The 17,231-nt window shown below is 38.8% G+C and overlaps 1 protein-coding gene across 1 annotated transcript in view; it reads right to left on the bottom strand.

The window, feature by feature from the left end:
• The window catches only part of PRKD3 (protein kinase D3), an 85,463-nt gene that overhangs the window by 23,431 nt on the left and 44,801 nt on the right, over window positions 1-17,231 (bottom strand). The window contains exons 4-11 of the mRNA XM_034764953.1: window positions 16,122-16,253; window positions 15,048-15,205; window positions 12,227-12,416; window positions 9,249-9,326; window positions 7,725-7,908; window positions 6,170-6,293; window positions 4,195-4,272; window positions 1,649-1,925 (exon numbers count right to left, since the gene is read on the bottom strand). Of these exons, the coding sequence (XP_034620844.1) occupies window positions 1,649-1,925; window positions 4,195-4,272; window positions 6,170-6,293; window positions 7,725-7,908; window positions 9,249-9,326; window positions 12,227-12,416; window positions 15,048-15,205; window positions 16,122-16,253 (1,221 nt within the window). The remainder of the gene's footprint in view (window positions 1-1,648; window positions 1,926-4,194; window positions 4,273-6,169; window positions 6,294-7,724; window positions 7,909-9,248; window positions 9,327-12,226; window positions 12,417-15,047; window positions 15,206-16,121; window positions 16,254-17,231) is intronic.

Consider the following 17,231-nt stretch of genomic DNA (forward strand, 5'->3'; position numbering starts at 1 on the left):
GCCATCCTTTTTGAGGGACAGTAGTATGTCAGTGATTCATCAATTAAGAGAAGCTGCCTGGGAGCTGCAAGCTCCTTACATACATAAACCAAAATACTAAATCGACAGTACAGATATGAAAAACAGTGCTTAGAAAACAAATTTCTAAGTTTTTTTCATGTGATCTGATACATGTATGTAGCTGCTAACCTATCTATATCCCTTACAATTTTAATATCTATAGTCAGACTGATGTTCACTGTAGCTAACAAATGCACTAAAATCACTGGTTTCCAGGATTTATCATGTTATCAGAAGGGTTACAAATAATTACTTTTGGCTTTTTAAATACCAAAAAAAGGCTTCAGCCTATATTAGTATCTTAGAGCTAAAGCTGAGAAGGAGTATATATATTTATTTAAAGAATGGTAAAAAAGCTATAGTAACAAATCACATTTCACAGAAATAATACCTCACCATAATTAAATACCAATATGGTGTTTACTAGATATGCATCACACGAATTTGAGAGCATATTTTGTTTTCAGAATCTACCTTCACTCACTGATTGAGGGCAGCATCTGAGTGTCACTCTGCTGCTGCTATCACTACCCACATAGAAAGGTAGAGATTTGATACTGTCAGAGGTAAATTAATTTATCCCAGGATTCCCTGCAAATTTAGTGACACAATAGGCGGATGAAGGAGCATGTGGGCACCAGCAGTGGACAGCATTGAGGGAGAACTCAAGTGTGGAGGCATAAGCCTGAGCAGGGTGACAGTATGAATGCTGTTGCCAAGAGGTTTTAAGGAGGCACTTAGAGATTGACCTGGAATATCTGGTGTTCAGTGCACCAGGGATAGTGAATCTGATGCTTTGTGTGAAGAAGGGTGAGGAAGAAAGGGTGGTGCCTTTCTTCTCCCTTTTAACAACTTCAGTGCAGTAGGAGTTCATCCCACCACTGGCAGTATTTACAGCTCATTATCGGCTCCCTTCCTTGTCCTTATAGCTAGTGTGTAACTACAAAGGGGCATTACAGATGTGAAAGGGATGTGGGGGAGAGTATTTGATTTCTCACAAACTTAAAGAAGTTGCACTTAAAGTAACAACCCATTTTTTTTGAAAGTTTATATTAAAAGGGGGAGGGATAGCTCAGTGGTTTGAGCATTGGCTTGCTAAACCCAGGGTTGTGAGTTCAATCCTCAAGGGGGCTGTTTAGGGAACTGGGTAAATATCTGTCTGGGGATTTGTCCTGCTTTGAGCAGGGGGTTGGACTAGATGATCTCCTGAGGTCCCTTCCAACCCTGATATTCTAGGATTATAAATTCTATGATTATAAAAGAAGTACTTTAGTCATGATCTGTATTAAATGCACCAAGCCGTGTGTGAATTTTACAGTCCTACAATAAAGATTTTAGAATATGCATTCATGATAGAAATGACAACAGATTCTTAACTACGGTTTGGTGCTACAAGAGGTGAAAAGGTTTCTTTTCATAGTTAAAATAAAATTCCATGTGTGTCTAAAAAGTAAGTAAGGCCCCAATTCAACAAAGCATTTACATGAATACTTCACTTTAAATACATGCTTAAATGCTTTACCGAACTGGAGCCTAAATCAGTAACAGCTTCAGTATATGAACAACAGTGCCTTGTCTGCCTGCTTACTGTGATCTTTTCCTTGTCCTGCTGCAGTGCACACGCTAGCTTGAGGAGTGACTGGCATCAAAGCCTGACGGATGGCTTTCTCCCAGCTTTGAGCTACGTCAGATCCAACTCCAGTGGCAGCAAGAACAGGATTGTGATGGCTGTTGCCATTATTTTCGCCAACAAAGTACACCATGGTGTCAGTGATGATCTCAAAACAGTGTGGGTTGCTGCCCTGCACCATGTTTGAGAAATCTCGAGGCTGATTCACCTGGAGAATTTCTGAAAGTGGAATCTCCTGAAGAAAAATATTAAGCGTTAAAAAAATTGAAAATGTACATGTAGCTATAACATATTGGAACTCTTTCTTGAAGTTAGGAGTCATTACAATTACTGAACTGGATGTTTTCATAATGTCAAACTTCATATTGCTATGAACTCCCCAATTTTCCCAAATTGCTCTATACAAGCCCAGAAAGATTTCCAACCTTGCTGCTTATCTCATATTTAGGGCCCAATCCAGTACTCTCAAGTCAAACAGAAACATCATTAACTTAAATGGGAGCACAGTGTAAGTAAACATCATGGGATCAGGCTCTTAGTAATAGGACTGTGTTTTATTTTTTTAAATAGAGGTATTATTTGTATTTGGCCCAGGACCTCATTGCATTAGGTGCCGAATATACACATACAATCCTTTTTATGAAGAGTTTACAGCTATGAGAAGATACAACAAGTGAGTGTGACCAAAAACAAGAAGGAATAGAAGACAAAGGACAAGAGCAACAGTGCTAAGAATATGTGGTTACCTAGGCAATTTACATGCACAATTACAAAAAACTAAAGAATTCCCTTCTATATAAATATTAAGCAATCCCACTGGTACTCTACCTTGCCATTAGCAGCTGGCAAATTACCAAAGGATGATGGCAGAAGGGGGACTTGGAGAGAGATTTGAAGAAAGAGGGTTGTAAGTTTATGGACCAGTTAGGGGAGAGCATTCCATGCGCGTGGGAAAGCATATGCAAAGATGCTTGTAAAAAAGTGGACAAGCAGGTGAACTAGGCTGGTATTGTAGTGAGAAGACAGGGTCACTCAATAAGGACAAGAGCAGATAAGTAGGAAGGACAAAATTGTGAAGGATTTTAAAGCCGAGGACAAAAAGCCTTCAAGTAGTAGAAAAGTAAGAGTAAGTGGAGGGATTTAAAGAAGTAGTAACGTGATGTGAGCAACGAGTGAAGAAAATCTTAACAGTTGTGTTTTGAATGGACTGGAGTGGAGCAATATGAGCATCAGGAGAGGAGAAGATTGCATTGGTCCAGATAGGAAGGAGGAGGACTTGGACAAGAATTTTAGCTGCGTGCACAGAGAAGAAGCTGGATCTTAGAGATGTTATGGAGGAAGAAACTGCAAGATTTGGACACAGCCTGAACATGCGCAGCAAGAGAGGAAAAATCTGCTTAAATTATAAGCACATTCTGAGCATTTCACTACAAAATGTATTACTATATTAATAACCTGCTGGAATTATTGGAAAGCCTTGACTATTTCCTGATTGGCTGCACAGCAGGATGAGAATACAGAAATGCATTTAACTGATCTTGGTTAAATTACTCCTCAGAGAACAATTTCAAGTTTTATCTTATGAACTTAAAAGTAAATACAGGAGCCCATGTGAACATTTACAGTCAACATGTATAGTAAGAGAAGACCCTGGCTTTTAACAAAGCCATCTGTCAGAAGTGATTCAGCAGACAAGTTACAGAAATAAGAGAGCAGATGACCGAAGTAATATGAAGTGAAAAATCCCTTAGTAAAGTTGAGCATCATCCATGTTAAACTCCTTGTCAAGGCTCTGAGACTTCCATAGTTATTTATTTACCAATACCTTTTGTAAAAGGAATTTTATTTTCCAATGCATTCTCTTCCTAAAATCTGACAAGTCTTATCAGCTTAATCTGCAGCATGGGAGATTTATATATCTTAGGAAGAACTTTTTAACTATAAAGATAGTTAAGCACTGGAATAATCTTCCCAGGGAGGTTGTGGAATATCTGGAGGTTTTAAAGAACAGGTTACATTAACACCTGTCAGGGATGGTCTAGGTATATTTGATCTTGCCTCAACACAGGGACCTGGACTAGATGACCTCTCAAGGTCCCTTCCAGCCCTACATTGCTGTGATTCTAAACTATAGCCCCAACTGCACAACACACGATCTACTTGTAGAATGGTGTATCCAGTTAGCGAAACTATCCAATAACTGCTAAGAAACTTCATATACTAAGCTAACACGTCTTTAAATAACAACAGTTTAAATATTTTTAAAGTGAGAGACATTTAGTCCAGGTGATTCCCAGAGGAATGGGAAGCATGAGCTTCTAAGGTTATAGTCCTAGCTCTTCCTATCTGGTGCCTTTGGCAAATCACAACCTTTCTGCCTCAGCTTTGATGTATAAAATAGGGATAACATTTATCATTTTACCTCAAAGGTTTGTTGAGGATAAACTGGATGTTTGTAAAGTAACAAGTAAAGTGCTATATAACTGCTGAGTATTATTACTTACCTTGTAATATTTTGTTCCAGATTCATTTTGAAATAGCGTAAGACATTTACTATCCAGTCTCCAGTAATGTCTCTTTCTCTACAAGACATATCACAGAGTATCATTAGGCACAAACAAACAAAACTGCTAAAACTTCAGTTTCTAGACATTTAAAGTACAGAGTTGTTTTATGGTACACAAGATATACTGCACACGTCAGGCTACCACTGCTAGAGTTTTCAGTTTACATTGGGAGCACGAAGCTGTATGTACTTTGGGATACATACGCCAATTTTTAAAACTCAAGAACAGACACATTCCACAAACTGGAAAGAATGGTTACTTACCCTACGGTAACTGTGGTTCTTGAGAAGTGTTGTCCACATGGATTCAACTCATGGTGCGTGTGCCCCATTCAGGCAAGATCAAATTACTTTGGCTAGCAATGTCTGCAGGGGCCACACCTGCATCTTAGATGTTCTTACACGCCTCAGACCCAAGGGTATTAAGGGCTGAGACGGCCCAACCATCCCTCAGTTCCTTTGCCAATACAGAATCCCAGAGGAGGACACTGCAGTAGTGGGGAAGGAGGATGGGTCATGGAATCCATATGGACAACACATCTTAAAGAACTACAGTTAGTGCATGCTGAGTAACTGTTCTCTCTGTTGAGTGACTGTCCACTTGCATTCCACTCTTGGTGACTAACAAAAAGCAGTCTATTTGCTTGGAGGTGGGTACCAGGAGTCCTACTTTAAAAAAAAAAAATGACTGCAGGATAACCAATCTGGAAGCCTCTGGCAAAGAGTAGCGTCTTGTAAAGGTGTGGGCTGGAGCTCCCTGTAGCTACCCTAAAATGTACTGAGACATTCCTCAAACAGGCAGCAAAGGCTGCCTGGTCTCTAGTGGAATGAGTGCTAATGTGGAATCTAACTTGGCTAGCTCATAACTGTTTTTATAAAATTAAAGACCCACTTAGACAACTTTGGTGAGAATACAAGTCGTCCCATAACTCTTATCAGCAAAGGCCATGGATAGTCTGGGTATGTTACTGAATGATTTTTTCTTGTTGATGCAAAAGGACAGTGTCTGTACTACAGCACCTGAGCTAAGGTTAGCTTCCCCAAGAGCTGAGTGAGGATTGAGGGGGAAAAAACTGGGAGGTAAATGGATTGGTTGGAACTCTGAGACAACTCTGGGGAGAAACTTGGAGACTGACCCAACCATCTTGAAACAAGGAGAACATGTCATGAGAGCCAGACTCTCCTCTACCCTTTGAGCTGATGTAAGGACTACTACAAAAGCAAACTTCATCAATAGGTGGCATAGGGAACAGGTTGCTAAGGACTCAAAAGGAAGGACCCATCAATTCTGCTAACAGTATACTGAGGTTCAAAAGGGGGAAACTGGGGGAGGGGGGAGAACATGAATGAAGCCCTTAAAGAATCTTTTTCAGAGTAGCAGCTGTGTTAGTCTGTATCCGCAAAAAGAAGAACAGGAGTACTTGTGGCACCTTAGAGACTAACAAATTTATTAGAGCATAAGCTTTCGTGGGCTACAGCCCACTTCTTCAGATGCATCCAAAGAAGTGGGCTGTAGTCCACGAAAGCTTATGCTCTAATAAATTTGTTAGTCTCTAAGGTGCCACAAGTACTCCTGTTCTTCTTTTTAAAGAATCTTGCCACTGTAGGATGAGAAAATACAATCTGGCCCCAGATAAGAGGAAGATACGTAGCTGTTGTTGCTAAATACACCCTTATGGAGTTATAGACACTCTAGATAATTTCAGGGCTAGCAAACAGGGAATTGAATCTTGCTAGATTTGCTTAGCCATATTGTTACTGTATACATCTAAATATATTCAAATGAAATTCTAAACAAGGACGTCAATACATTATTAAACCAGTTTTTTTTTAAAAAGGGAAATTAATTTATTGATTTAAACAAGTAACCCTTAAAATAAAATAGATATATGAAGAAACTTCAAGTTACTAACCAGGTTGTCTCTGCTGGTATAGTGAACCATCCATCCTTCCTTCACCATTGTACTGCTCTTCCTCTTCGTGTGCTTGATTGACTGTACAACCCTCATTAGTGGAATATTATTGCTTGTTGATGGACTAAGTTTTAAAAAAGGTTATAACTTAATCAGAAACCGTTAAGATTTAACGACAATTATACCAGTACTATACTGTGTGTTTTCAGGAACAGACATCTTTTCTTACCTATAAATGCTATTTCTTTGATTGACAAGGTCAGCTTCTAAATAAGTTGAATGTCATTAGCTTAATGAGCATCCAGTTGAATAGCAGAATTTTTCAGCAGCAACACGTTGTCACAAGGCTCCTACTAGCTTCCCCAGTACAAATGCCAAAGCACTTACAACAGAATGATATGTTTACAAAATTGAAAATAAGATATGCCTGGTTGGAATGAAAATGACTAGAGAAATTAGACTGTCTCACTAAAGATTAACTAAAGTGGTCATTTTTTTCCTCCAACAACCAGAAAATAGTATCACTAATGCCTACATACTGTTATTCTAGTCCACTGATTACGCTATTCCATAATACTGCTATTCCACTGGTCATCTGTGCCTGCACATGTGACATAAGCTGTCCATCTAGCTAGAGATGGACTTTCTTCATTTGAGCCATACCTGCACTATACAATTTTACCCACCCCAAAAAATAAAAAAAATCCCACTACTGTTAGCTCAAGTGCAGACAAGGCTCTGGCTGCTTCTAACATTTTTATACATGAATTAATTAAATCTGCAGGTTTATCCAACTTTGTGGGTAAAAACCACCAATGCCCTGTCCAGAAAGTGGAGGTAGCACTGGTGGGAACAGTTTGCAAACATGGCTTCAGAGAATCCAGCTGACACTTTTCAAAGTAATACAGAAATTTAAAAAAAATAGATAATAAAATAAAGTAAACTAACCCAAACTGGATAATGATTGTCCTATTCAAGCCCAAGAAGGTATTTAATTTCAATCAACTCAGATACCAAATCCTTCTTCTCCAACTGTCAATACCCCCCACTTTATGTAAGTAAAGACAATTGGTATACAAGCTGTACACAGAGAAATCAACACTCACATCAAAATCTAAACTACAAAAACTAACATATCACCCTCTTTAGCCCAGCTCACAAGAAATTAAAACACAAGAGCTAAAACCATTTAGACCTATTTACAGTAGGAATTAATTTGGTACGAGGTCAGTAGCATAAAATAGGCATGAAGATCTTGGTCAGCAAGGCATTTTCCATTGACTAATCTGTAGTTCTAGCCATTTTTCAATAAGCTGATTTATTTCCAGGTTGACAGTCACAGTTCAGCAGCCTTTGCAAGAAAAAAATCCCAGCATATATCTAGGCTTTTAATTTACTTGGTTTTCATCTTTATCTGGGACTGAATGTTTTGTAAAACTGAAAATGAAGACCTGACTAGCAACAACAAATTTGGAACTGTGCAAAACACTGTGTTTCAGTATAAAGTATTGGGGAATGGAATGCCTGTAGCACAACAATCTGTGTTGCTGCTTACCTGATAGTTTTGACAGCTTCTTCATCTTTGTCCACATCAAGATCAGAAGGGTCCATAAAGAACATTTTGTCCTCTGGAGGAGAAGGTTCTTCTACATCATCCAAACCCCGACTACCATCACTGTTTATTTCATTGCTGTCAACTTCCATTGGCATGTCCAAATCTTGGCCTGGACTAGAAGGTTCTAACAACAGATAGAATTATCTTAAGTTAATGACAAGTCACAGAACTCTCCTCTCTGATCTAGTCTTACACACACACAAAAAAATCAAGTCACAGACAAACAAAAAGACTGTCGCCCACACCTGTGAAACCATTTAAGAACCCTAATTTTTTTCCATTACTGATGCAGAAGAGTATAAAGAACAAACATATTGCAGGCCTCATTTCATATCACGCCTGGTCAAGGAGGTCCGGCCAAAACAGTCCTCATAAGAAAATTACAGGCAAAGTTCTATGGTCTGGATTCACTGGTTTGCTAAAGTGATTTTGTACCACATATGCTGTGAGTAATGCAAAATAGCCTTAAAGTGGCCAGAGATGGTCAATTCCTTGTTTAAGAGAACACTCCACCAATGGAAAGCTTCCCCCTGTGCCAGCTAACCTCCCACTCCAGCATACAGAGGAGGGGGGTGTTGGGAACAATCCAAAGGCAGGTGTTGCAGAACGGAGTTCGTACACACTCAATTCTTCACTGGCATAAGTTAAAACTGCTCCCCCAAAGCTTTCACTTATATTGCTAGGTGACCCAGGACCAGGGAGATGCAATCAGTCATCTGTGACTCTCTCTCCATCCTATCTTCACAAAGCTCAGACAGAATGGAGAATCAAGCCTATGTCCTCCCTTTTGAATGGGTCAGGACAGCCAAGGGAGAAATGATATTGGAAAGGGCAAAACCTCAAGAATTTAGGAAGAGATGACATTTCCCCCCCCCCCCCCCCCAAGCCTTTTGGGAACAGAGTACTATTAAACAAACCAAAGCTCCAACGAGTTAAGAAGTTAGTGGAAATTCTCTTTCTTCAGATACATACAGAAATGTTACTAGCACATTTCAAAGTATTGTTTGGCTGACTGGCCATTAAAATGTGTCATTAAGAGAGAATGTTTCCCCATACAATTTTCCATTTTACTCCATTAAAAATGGCTCTTTTTTCAACAAAGAAAGCGGTCCTTCATGAAAAACACTGAGTAGTTTGATCACAATTTAAACTCATTTTTGGACATGAAAAAATGTTCCTAATTCTTGATTCAAGAGAAATATCAAATGAAGTATACTGAGTTTGCCAAGATTTTTTTAAGTAAGTTTTAAACCACCAGAGACAAACAGGTCTTAAATTTTCAATTATCTCATAGGGACTAATTCTTCTCCAGGAAGAAAAAAGGAGGAGTGGAAAAGGGCACTTAATAAACTTTAGCCTTAAAATACTCAGAGTTGACAGGATCAGAAAGTAATAAAAGTAAGGTTTGTGTATTTTGTTATGTCTCCAGAGATATTCCACTATTTGAAAACATGTTTTTCCTACCTCCATTGAAAACCACCTCTCCAAGACAGTCTCTAGGTACTTTAGATGCACAACGTTTGTGACAGTTAAATCTGCAATCTAAAATAGAAAAAAATCCACATATGTCATTACATATAGTTTAGTTTTACTCATACTCAGAAAGAGCCTCTGAAATAACAATCACATTATTTTCAACAAGATATTCAACCAACTTCAGGCCAGAAAGCACATCAACAATCTTGTCACGAAGTCACTTGCTGAGATGCCTCCACTGCAATTCATTAAATCATACTGGCATCTATGACTATCCTTTCATCTCTTCTCTCTCCAAGAAATATACTGTTCTTTTCTGTCTGTCTCTCTCATTTGTTTTGTTTTTTTAATCCTGATTTTACTACTCTGCTCTGGTTCTCTTCTTTCATACTCTCCCTTCATCCCCAGTTCCCTTTTTTCCCCATTGTTTTGGGATCAAAGATTGGCTCCTCCCCCCCTTTTGTTCTGCCTGCTGTTATTGGACTAAAGTTTTGCTCCGACCTTCATTGCAACCACCATGGCCACTATGACACCAGGTCTTTCACCACCCCCGTCAAGGTTATAAGACTTCCCCTGCTGCCAGGGCCATGATATTTCTCCCTTCGGTACAGTACAGTCATCACAGCTTAAATATTTCCTTTGTTTCCAGGACTGCTTTTGAACCAACAATCTGGCCCTCTCTGCTGCTGCCCACATGAAGCAGGAGTCACCAGGGGTTTCTCACTTCCTCAGGATTAACAGAAACAGCTCAGCCTCCTACCTTTTAACCTAAGTAGCTAAATGCTGGGGCCAACCACTTCCTTATTTAGTCTTCTGAGCGTCTAGAGTGATGAAATGTCAACAAAGTAATTGTCCCTTTTCTCCAGGGTTGTTTCTAGTAAGATTTACAGAACAAGGTCAGTTTCTTGGTTTACTTTCGAGTAGCTGGAGAGATGACGATGCTCAGAATCCCAATAAGGAACTGAGAAGAAAGTGTCACACTGCATGAAATGCTAGTCATCTTTATTTTTCATCTCTCTTCTTTCATGCCCATTTCTCACTTCTCTATGCTTTTTTGCTATCTATATCTACTGAAATTCACTTCCCTGAAACTGGGTATAGAGGAATTCCATGTGTCTGGATGGATTCAAGACCAGTTCTCTTTGAAGTGGCTGCTGTCAACCATTTCCACTCTCTAAAAGTTAAAATAAAGTTTCAAGTGTCTTTTTAAGCTTCGTTGTTTGATTACAACAGTGCATGTCCTACAAGACAGCGATTCAAAATCCTAAATAATCCTGGATGCAACCTAGAATTTCCAAGCTGTAATACCAGCAGAGATGAAAGATGTGAGGTTATAACTCTTCCCATTGCAAAGGAACCTACTGATGTCTGGTGTTCAATTTTACAGTTACTTTTACATAATAGACTAAAAAAAACAAAACCGAAAGAAAGTTTTAAACAAAAGCTATTTACACACAGGATTACTGTAGATTTATTGGGCAACATGTCTCAAATATACTAAAACATGACCAAATAGTTTAGCCTCCAAATCTGACCTTCTGGTATACTCCAAGCAGAAATGTCCATCAGACTGTAAAATATTCTTTTTCTATGTTAATTTTTAAGATTCACCACTCTGGGATTTTTAGCTCTCTCTGTGACAAACTGTGATGGTGTACCAGGCCCTTTGAGGCCCTCTGGAAGGCTCTGCAGTCTTACCATACCCCACCCCAGAAAAAGGCAATACAGTGGGGTTTGGCCAAGTGGCCTAGAGAGACTGCAGGGGAGGCAGCCAATCAGAGCCTAGAAGGCACATATAAAAGGAGTTGCAGGGCCTGGACAGCTCAGTTGCTGGCTGGCGCCAGAGGAGGAAGGATGCTGTTCCTGGCTGGCTGAGAACGCTGCAGCAACTGGACAGAGCAGTCGCAGGCTGGGAAATTCCACAGATACAGAGACTGGGGAGAAACCCTGCCTAAGCAGGGTAGGACTGTGAAGCTCTCCAGGCACTGAGGCCTCGGAAAAATAGCCCTGACAAGAAGGGCCAGAGACTTGTTAGAAGCTCACCAGGTGAATGCACCTGAGAGAACAGGGGAGAGATTATTACGGACTCTCTGGGCAAAGAGGCCTGGGAGAGACCCTGCTTAAACAGGGAACAGGCTGGGGACCCAACAAGCTGATAGGACATAGTGGAAAGCAGCCCAAGGAATGCTGCAATAGATAGTAGTGAAGGAAGCAGCAGTGGCTGCTAGCCATAGTGTCCCTGGCTTAGGACTCAGAGTAGTGGGCGGGCCCAGATCCCCCCCACTGGCCAAAGGCAGAGTGACCAGAAGGGCTGAGGATGCACTCATGAGCAGTGAATGACAACCCCTTTACACAAACAAAGCAATGAAACACTGAGTAGGTAAAGTCTGTAGTGTTTGGTATTCTGCTAATGCAGAGTCAATAGAGAAAGAACGTGATAATATGCCATGTTCTGAGAGCTGTGAGAAAGATGTGAGAATATAAACAATGAGTTAGAGATATGCTAAGATGTTCTCCCTATAAACACAGGTGCACCTAATGGAAAGAAACTAAACTGGTACAGGAAAAATGTGATCTAGGTCTTTTTAAGTACTATACTTGACAGTGTCTCTAAGAGTTTTTCTATTTGTTTTTTAAAAGCTTCTAGTTGAAATGCAAGTGATTTTTAAAGGAGGGAATGTCTTCCACAATATTTTTGAGCTACTCAGAATGATCCTTGGAGGATTACCTTTGCTGATCTACATGTTAACTAATTTATTATTCAAGTACATTATTCACAAAATTATACATCCAATTAATACACCACCTTTTTGAATGGAGCAAAGCATAAAAACTGCAATTATCTTAAATATATAATTCTGTTTTAAATAAAGCTATTTTATATAATGAGATTCATTTTTAAAATGTTTAAATATTGTAACATTCATTGAAATTAATCTGATTGCTGTAGAGCACTGATCTCCTACCTTTACACTGCATTCCTTGGCGAAAAAGGCCCTTGAGCAAACGTTTGCAATACTGGCATATGGTGGGACGAGTATAGGAATGGACAGCAAAGGTATGAGGAACCTTCACCCTGCAAAGCACCATCTTTTCCATCCAGATTGGACGCCCACTCCAGGAGGGAATTCTCTTGCTGGGCTCTGGGTGGCAGCGCTGGAATAGAGGAGGCACATGAGATTCTAATAAGAACATGTCAGGCTTAGAAACTATTTTTTTCAAGGGGCGCTTGGCCCGGACACTGAGCAAACATCATTTTGCAGAGCATGTTGGCCAGGCAGTTTTAAGAAGTAATTTTGGAAGTCTGAAAGAAGCACAATACTATAAAGATTTGCAGAGAGCAGGAAAAAGTTTATGAATCTGTATTTCCACAAGGACTAAAATGATAAACAAAACCAAAAATACCCACTTTTGATTTCTTCAGGTAGTATGGTAAAAGCTCAGAAACAGCACAGGCCTATGATAAACATCAGTCTCACATGCAGACTCCTCCAAAATGGGAGGCGTTACAGCAATAAACTCAAAAATAGACACCTGCCACATCACACTGTTTCAGAAAGCTTTGCATGCCAGGACAATTTACTAAATTTGGTAAAAAAATCAAAATCCAAAATAATGTGCAATTTAACATTTTAAATGAAATATTCAAAGCCTTACTGCTGATCTAGGTGCATTGTTTATTAAAGGAGAATAATAGTACTTAGTTTCAGGGACAACCATATGGAAAACACTGAACATCAGAGAAGGTGGAGGAATGTGGCACTGCAAAACTCAAACTATAATAACATAGGACCAACTGACAAGACTGCAAATCCAGTATCCTATATTGTAAATTTAATCCCCTTAACACTGAAAACAAAAACAAAGATGAAATTTAAGATGCACTGGGCAAATATGCAGAATTTGTATGCAAAAAAAATTGGATATACCACATTAGGTGGAGAAATAGTGATTGTTCGATCGTCATTCAAATGAACTTCTGCAAATATTTTCAGTGATAACTTAGTTGTATTTATCTTCAGTTCTCTGAGATTGGACCCTCCAGTCTCTGACCAAAAGGTGTATTGTGTTCCTGAATGGTACTGTCTGTAAAATTTATACTGTAAGGTCTCTGAAGTTAGGAAATGCATCTCCCTCCATGTACTGTACAACACCAAACACGCCAACGGAACATAGTAAATGACAGTAATAGTGTCTGACATTAATGACCAGGACATTAAAGACCTTGGACTACATCCTCAGCTGATACAAAGTGAAGTTGCTTCACTGAAGTCTGGTATTCCCTTCCCACAATGGAGTTCAGTCACTCAAGGAATAAAAAGTTTTACCAGACAGCTCTGAAAGGGGCAGATGCTTCACTGTTTCTCTAGCCAAATTTAAAACTGTTTATGCCTAGGATTACTATATCTTCTGGCATCATATTGTTGGGAGCAGAGACATATTTAGGCCTGGCAGAAGCCTGCTATTCATTTTAAGAGTCTGTTTTGATAACGTTTAACAGCATAAGCAGATGTAGAAGTGTGTATGTGTAAAAAAACTGCAGAGTAATCATGTTTAATGTTGCACATGTGTAAGAACTGCAAATTAATCATATTTGTGAGAACAAGAAAAAATAAAGTAACTACAAACCTAGAAAAGACCAATTTGAACTAACACTAAACTTGTACTGACAAGGGAGGAGAGTTAATATGGAAATGAGAGACTAATATATATGTATAAGAAAAGATAACAAAATGATATAAATAAGTTTGTTACACAAAGGGACATTGAAGCTGTACTGTCTAGTGCTGGAAGCAACTGAGATAAGATTGTCCTAATGAGCTTCACACTTGTAAGTAATGGATCACTACTGGCTGAATATTTTGCTATAATAAATATTTGTTAGGCACATCTGTTGAGTAAATTAACCTCAATCCAACACATATGACAGCAAAGAAACTTGACAAAAATTAGGATGCAGAATCCTGGACAAAGACAACAATGCAGAAATTTTGTAACCGCAACATATCACCTGCCATAACTCTGGCCACACAATGCTATTTCTATCAATTGCAATTAACTCTTAAATTTTATTTTTTAAACAGACAGTTACAAGGTAAGAACAGGCTTAATATCAGTTATCTTACTCCCACCCACTGGTCACAGTTAGTAACAAATATAACTGATCTAATGACCCCATTGTCCCTTGGATGTTTTGTTGCCGTGTCTGGGATATAAAAGCTCGTGTTAATTCCTCATCTCTCTTAATAGTGGGGGACTACTGTGGATAATATCTATGTGAAGAATACTTCCTGTAAGATCTTTACTCCCTACATAAATGTCTTTGTTGAATTCTGTGGAACATTCTCTCTTCTCACACTATAAATGTACAATTTATACTGAGTTTTACCCAATTAACTATTATAGACTGATAAGTAATTGCACACTAAACCTATATTCCAAAAGGAATCAATGTATTTTATCTTCTCCTATCCCAAGATTTTTAAAGAATACACATTACTGTGAATGACAAGTTAATGGCAAAATTATACATAAATTATAATCCACCTCAAATTTCACTTTTCACAATCCCTGTAATAACACAGAATCATCAAATGTCATAGTGTAAAAGATTCTCCAGCAATCTAAAAATAAACAAGCATGGTCTGAAATGGTTAATCTAAACTAGTTTTTACTCAATTTAAATCAATTATGATATAGCTGGTTCTAGTTCCCAGAAACATGATGGATTTAACTCAGCATTATTGTGTATAAAGTATATTTTGTTTTTACATTTTTGTTACATACCTCTTCAGTGGCAGTGGCTGTGTATTCAGTTTGCACTGGTCTGGGAATTGAAAGCCCAGCACTTGGTAAAGACACATTAGACAAACGTCTCTTTCTCACTCCACTACAGTTATTTGGGATCTTGAAGGCACATCGCTTATGGTAGTTTAATCCACAGCCTAAAAACGTCAGTTTGAAAAAATTATGTAAACAGAACTCCTCCTGTGGCACAAATAATTAAAATATTTTAAAATGGCAAGTATAGTAGTAATATTTTTATAAAGCAGAGAGGAAAAATATAAATCCAGAAACATAGCAGACAAAAGTAGCAATTTGTTTAGATTCAGTTAATGTAATAGAATAGGAAACTCAGTATTTATTGTTAGTGTAATTTACAATAATGGCTTGCTTTGAACTAAAAATTTTGGAGTTTGACATTTACCTAAATAATTATTTCCAATTACCCTTGCCTGATACTTGATAAAACCTGGAATCAGGGTCTCTCAGATCGTGTGTGGCTATTGATCTTCCTCACTTCTTTTCCCACAGGCAGGCTCTCATGGCTAAGCTGAAGCCACAGGAGTGAAGAGGAAGCCAATGGGCAGGAAGTGGTGTGTTTCAAGTACCTGGACACCAGCCTGCTGACAACAGGCTGCAACACTTTCCACAATCCAGCTGGACAAAGGCCATATGGAAAAGAGTTCCCCTTTGGGACTCACTCCATTAAACTATTAAAAAAGCTATTGCAAGGAACTCAAACTCTACACTAATTGAGCCTCTCAAAACCCCTGGGAGTTAAGTATTATTCCCTTTTTTTACAGGTGGGAAACAGGAACAGGGAAATTAAGTGTCTTGCCCAAGGTCATACAAATTTTGTGTCAGAGCCAGGAACAGAACTCAGGTTTCCTGATATACAGTCAAAGCTCCAACTGAACTATGCTCCTTCCCAAAAGCTGAATTCATCGCTGACCAACAAATTAATTATACAACGTAATTAAGATACAGTTCCTGCCATTATACTTTCCCTGTAACTTTCTGTAAAGATAAAAGCTAAAACATCATGATTCATCTATCAGCTATTAACACTTGACTTACCTTCACATTTTAATCCTTGTCGTACCAAACCCCAAAGCATCTCCCCACAATAGTCACAAAATGTAGGGGCCTTGTAAGAATGCACATAAAGTGCATGAGGACGAATCTGGAAATCTTCAACTGTAGCCAAAGCTTTAAAAAAATTGCAGTAAATTATATATTTGTGACTGTAAGAATAATATTTATTGAAACAGTTCATTGTTTTAAAACACTAGTTGCAAAGAACACCATCAAGCTGTTTAATACAAAAAATACATCCCAAAATCCCATACATTTGGAGGATTTCTCATACACACTCAGGCACAGTTTTTAGCCAAACTTTTTAATCTATGAGATAACAGAATCATGAGTACCAAACAGTACTTGCTACTGAAGAATATTTAGTGCTCACAAACATGGTTGATTGCACGCATATGGAGCTACAAAATTAATGAATGAAGAAAACCCAGCAGATTAAGTATAATTTAATGTTATTAAAACATTTGATAGGGTGCCTCACAAAACATTACTTAAAAGATCATTCAAAATAACTTGGAACAATATAGGTGAATACAGAACTGGCAAGACTGTAATTAAAAGGGTAATGCTAAACCAGGCTACACAGGTGACAACTCAAATTTTACTGTCTTCTGAAGTACTCTGCCAACAAGAGACAAGGGAAGAAAATTGGGTTACCATATTGCACTTTCAGGCATTAGAGAATGCTTCACTGTGCTACGACACATGGTTCAAGAAAACTGCCTTCCCAGTTTTGCTTGAGACAAATCAAGGAGAACAGTGACCAATGCAATTCCCATTTCCCTGGCTGGATCTAACTCCTGTCTCAGAAACTAGGCAAGAAATTCCTCTCAGTATCCAAGGTGGCATTCTGGGCCTCAGTTATCATACCCCTGCTTTCTGTTCCCCCTGGGTTACTAATATATGCCAAAGTGCTAGCTCTAAAGCCCAGGGAGGGGAACAGGTTTCAGAGCCTGAGCCACAATGTCTACAATGCTGTTTTTAGTGCTATAGTGAGAGTCCTGCAGGCCATAATCTGTAGACCCGGGCTCCAAGACTCACTGCACAGATTTTAAAATGCAGGTTAGACATACTCTGTTAGGTTTCCATTTC

Source organism: Trachemys scripta, chromosome 3 (genome assembly GCF_013100865.1).
Source record: "Trachemys scripta elegans isolate TJP31775 chromosome 3, CAS_Tse_1.0, whole genome shotgun sequence".
Taxonomy (NCBI): domain Eukaryota; kingdom Metazoa; phylum Chordata; order Testudines; family Emydidae; genus Trachemys; species Trachemys scripta.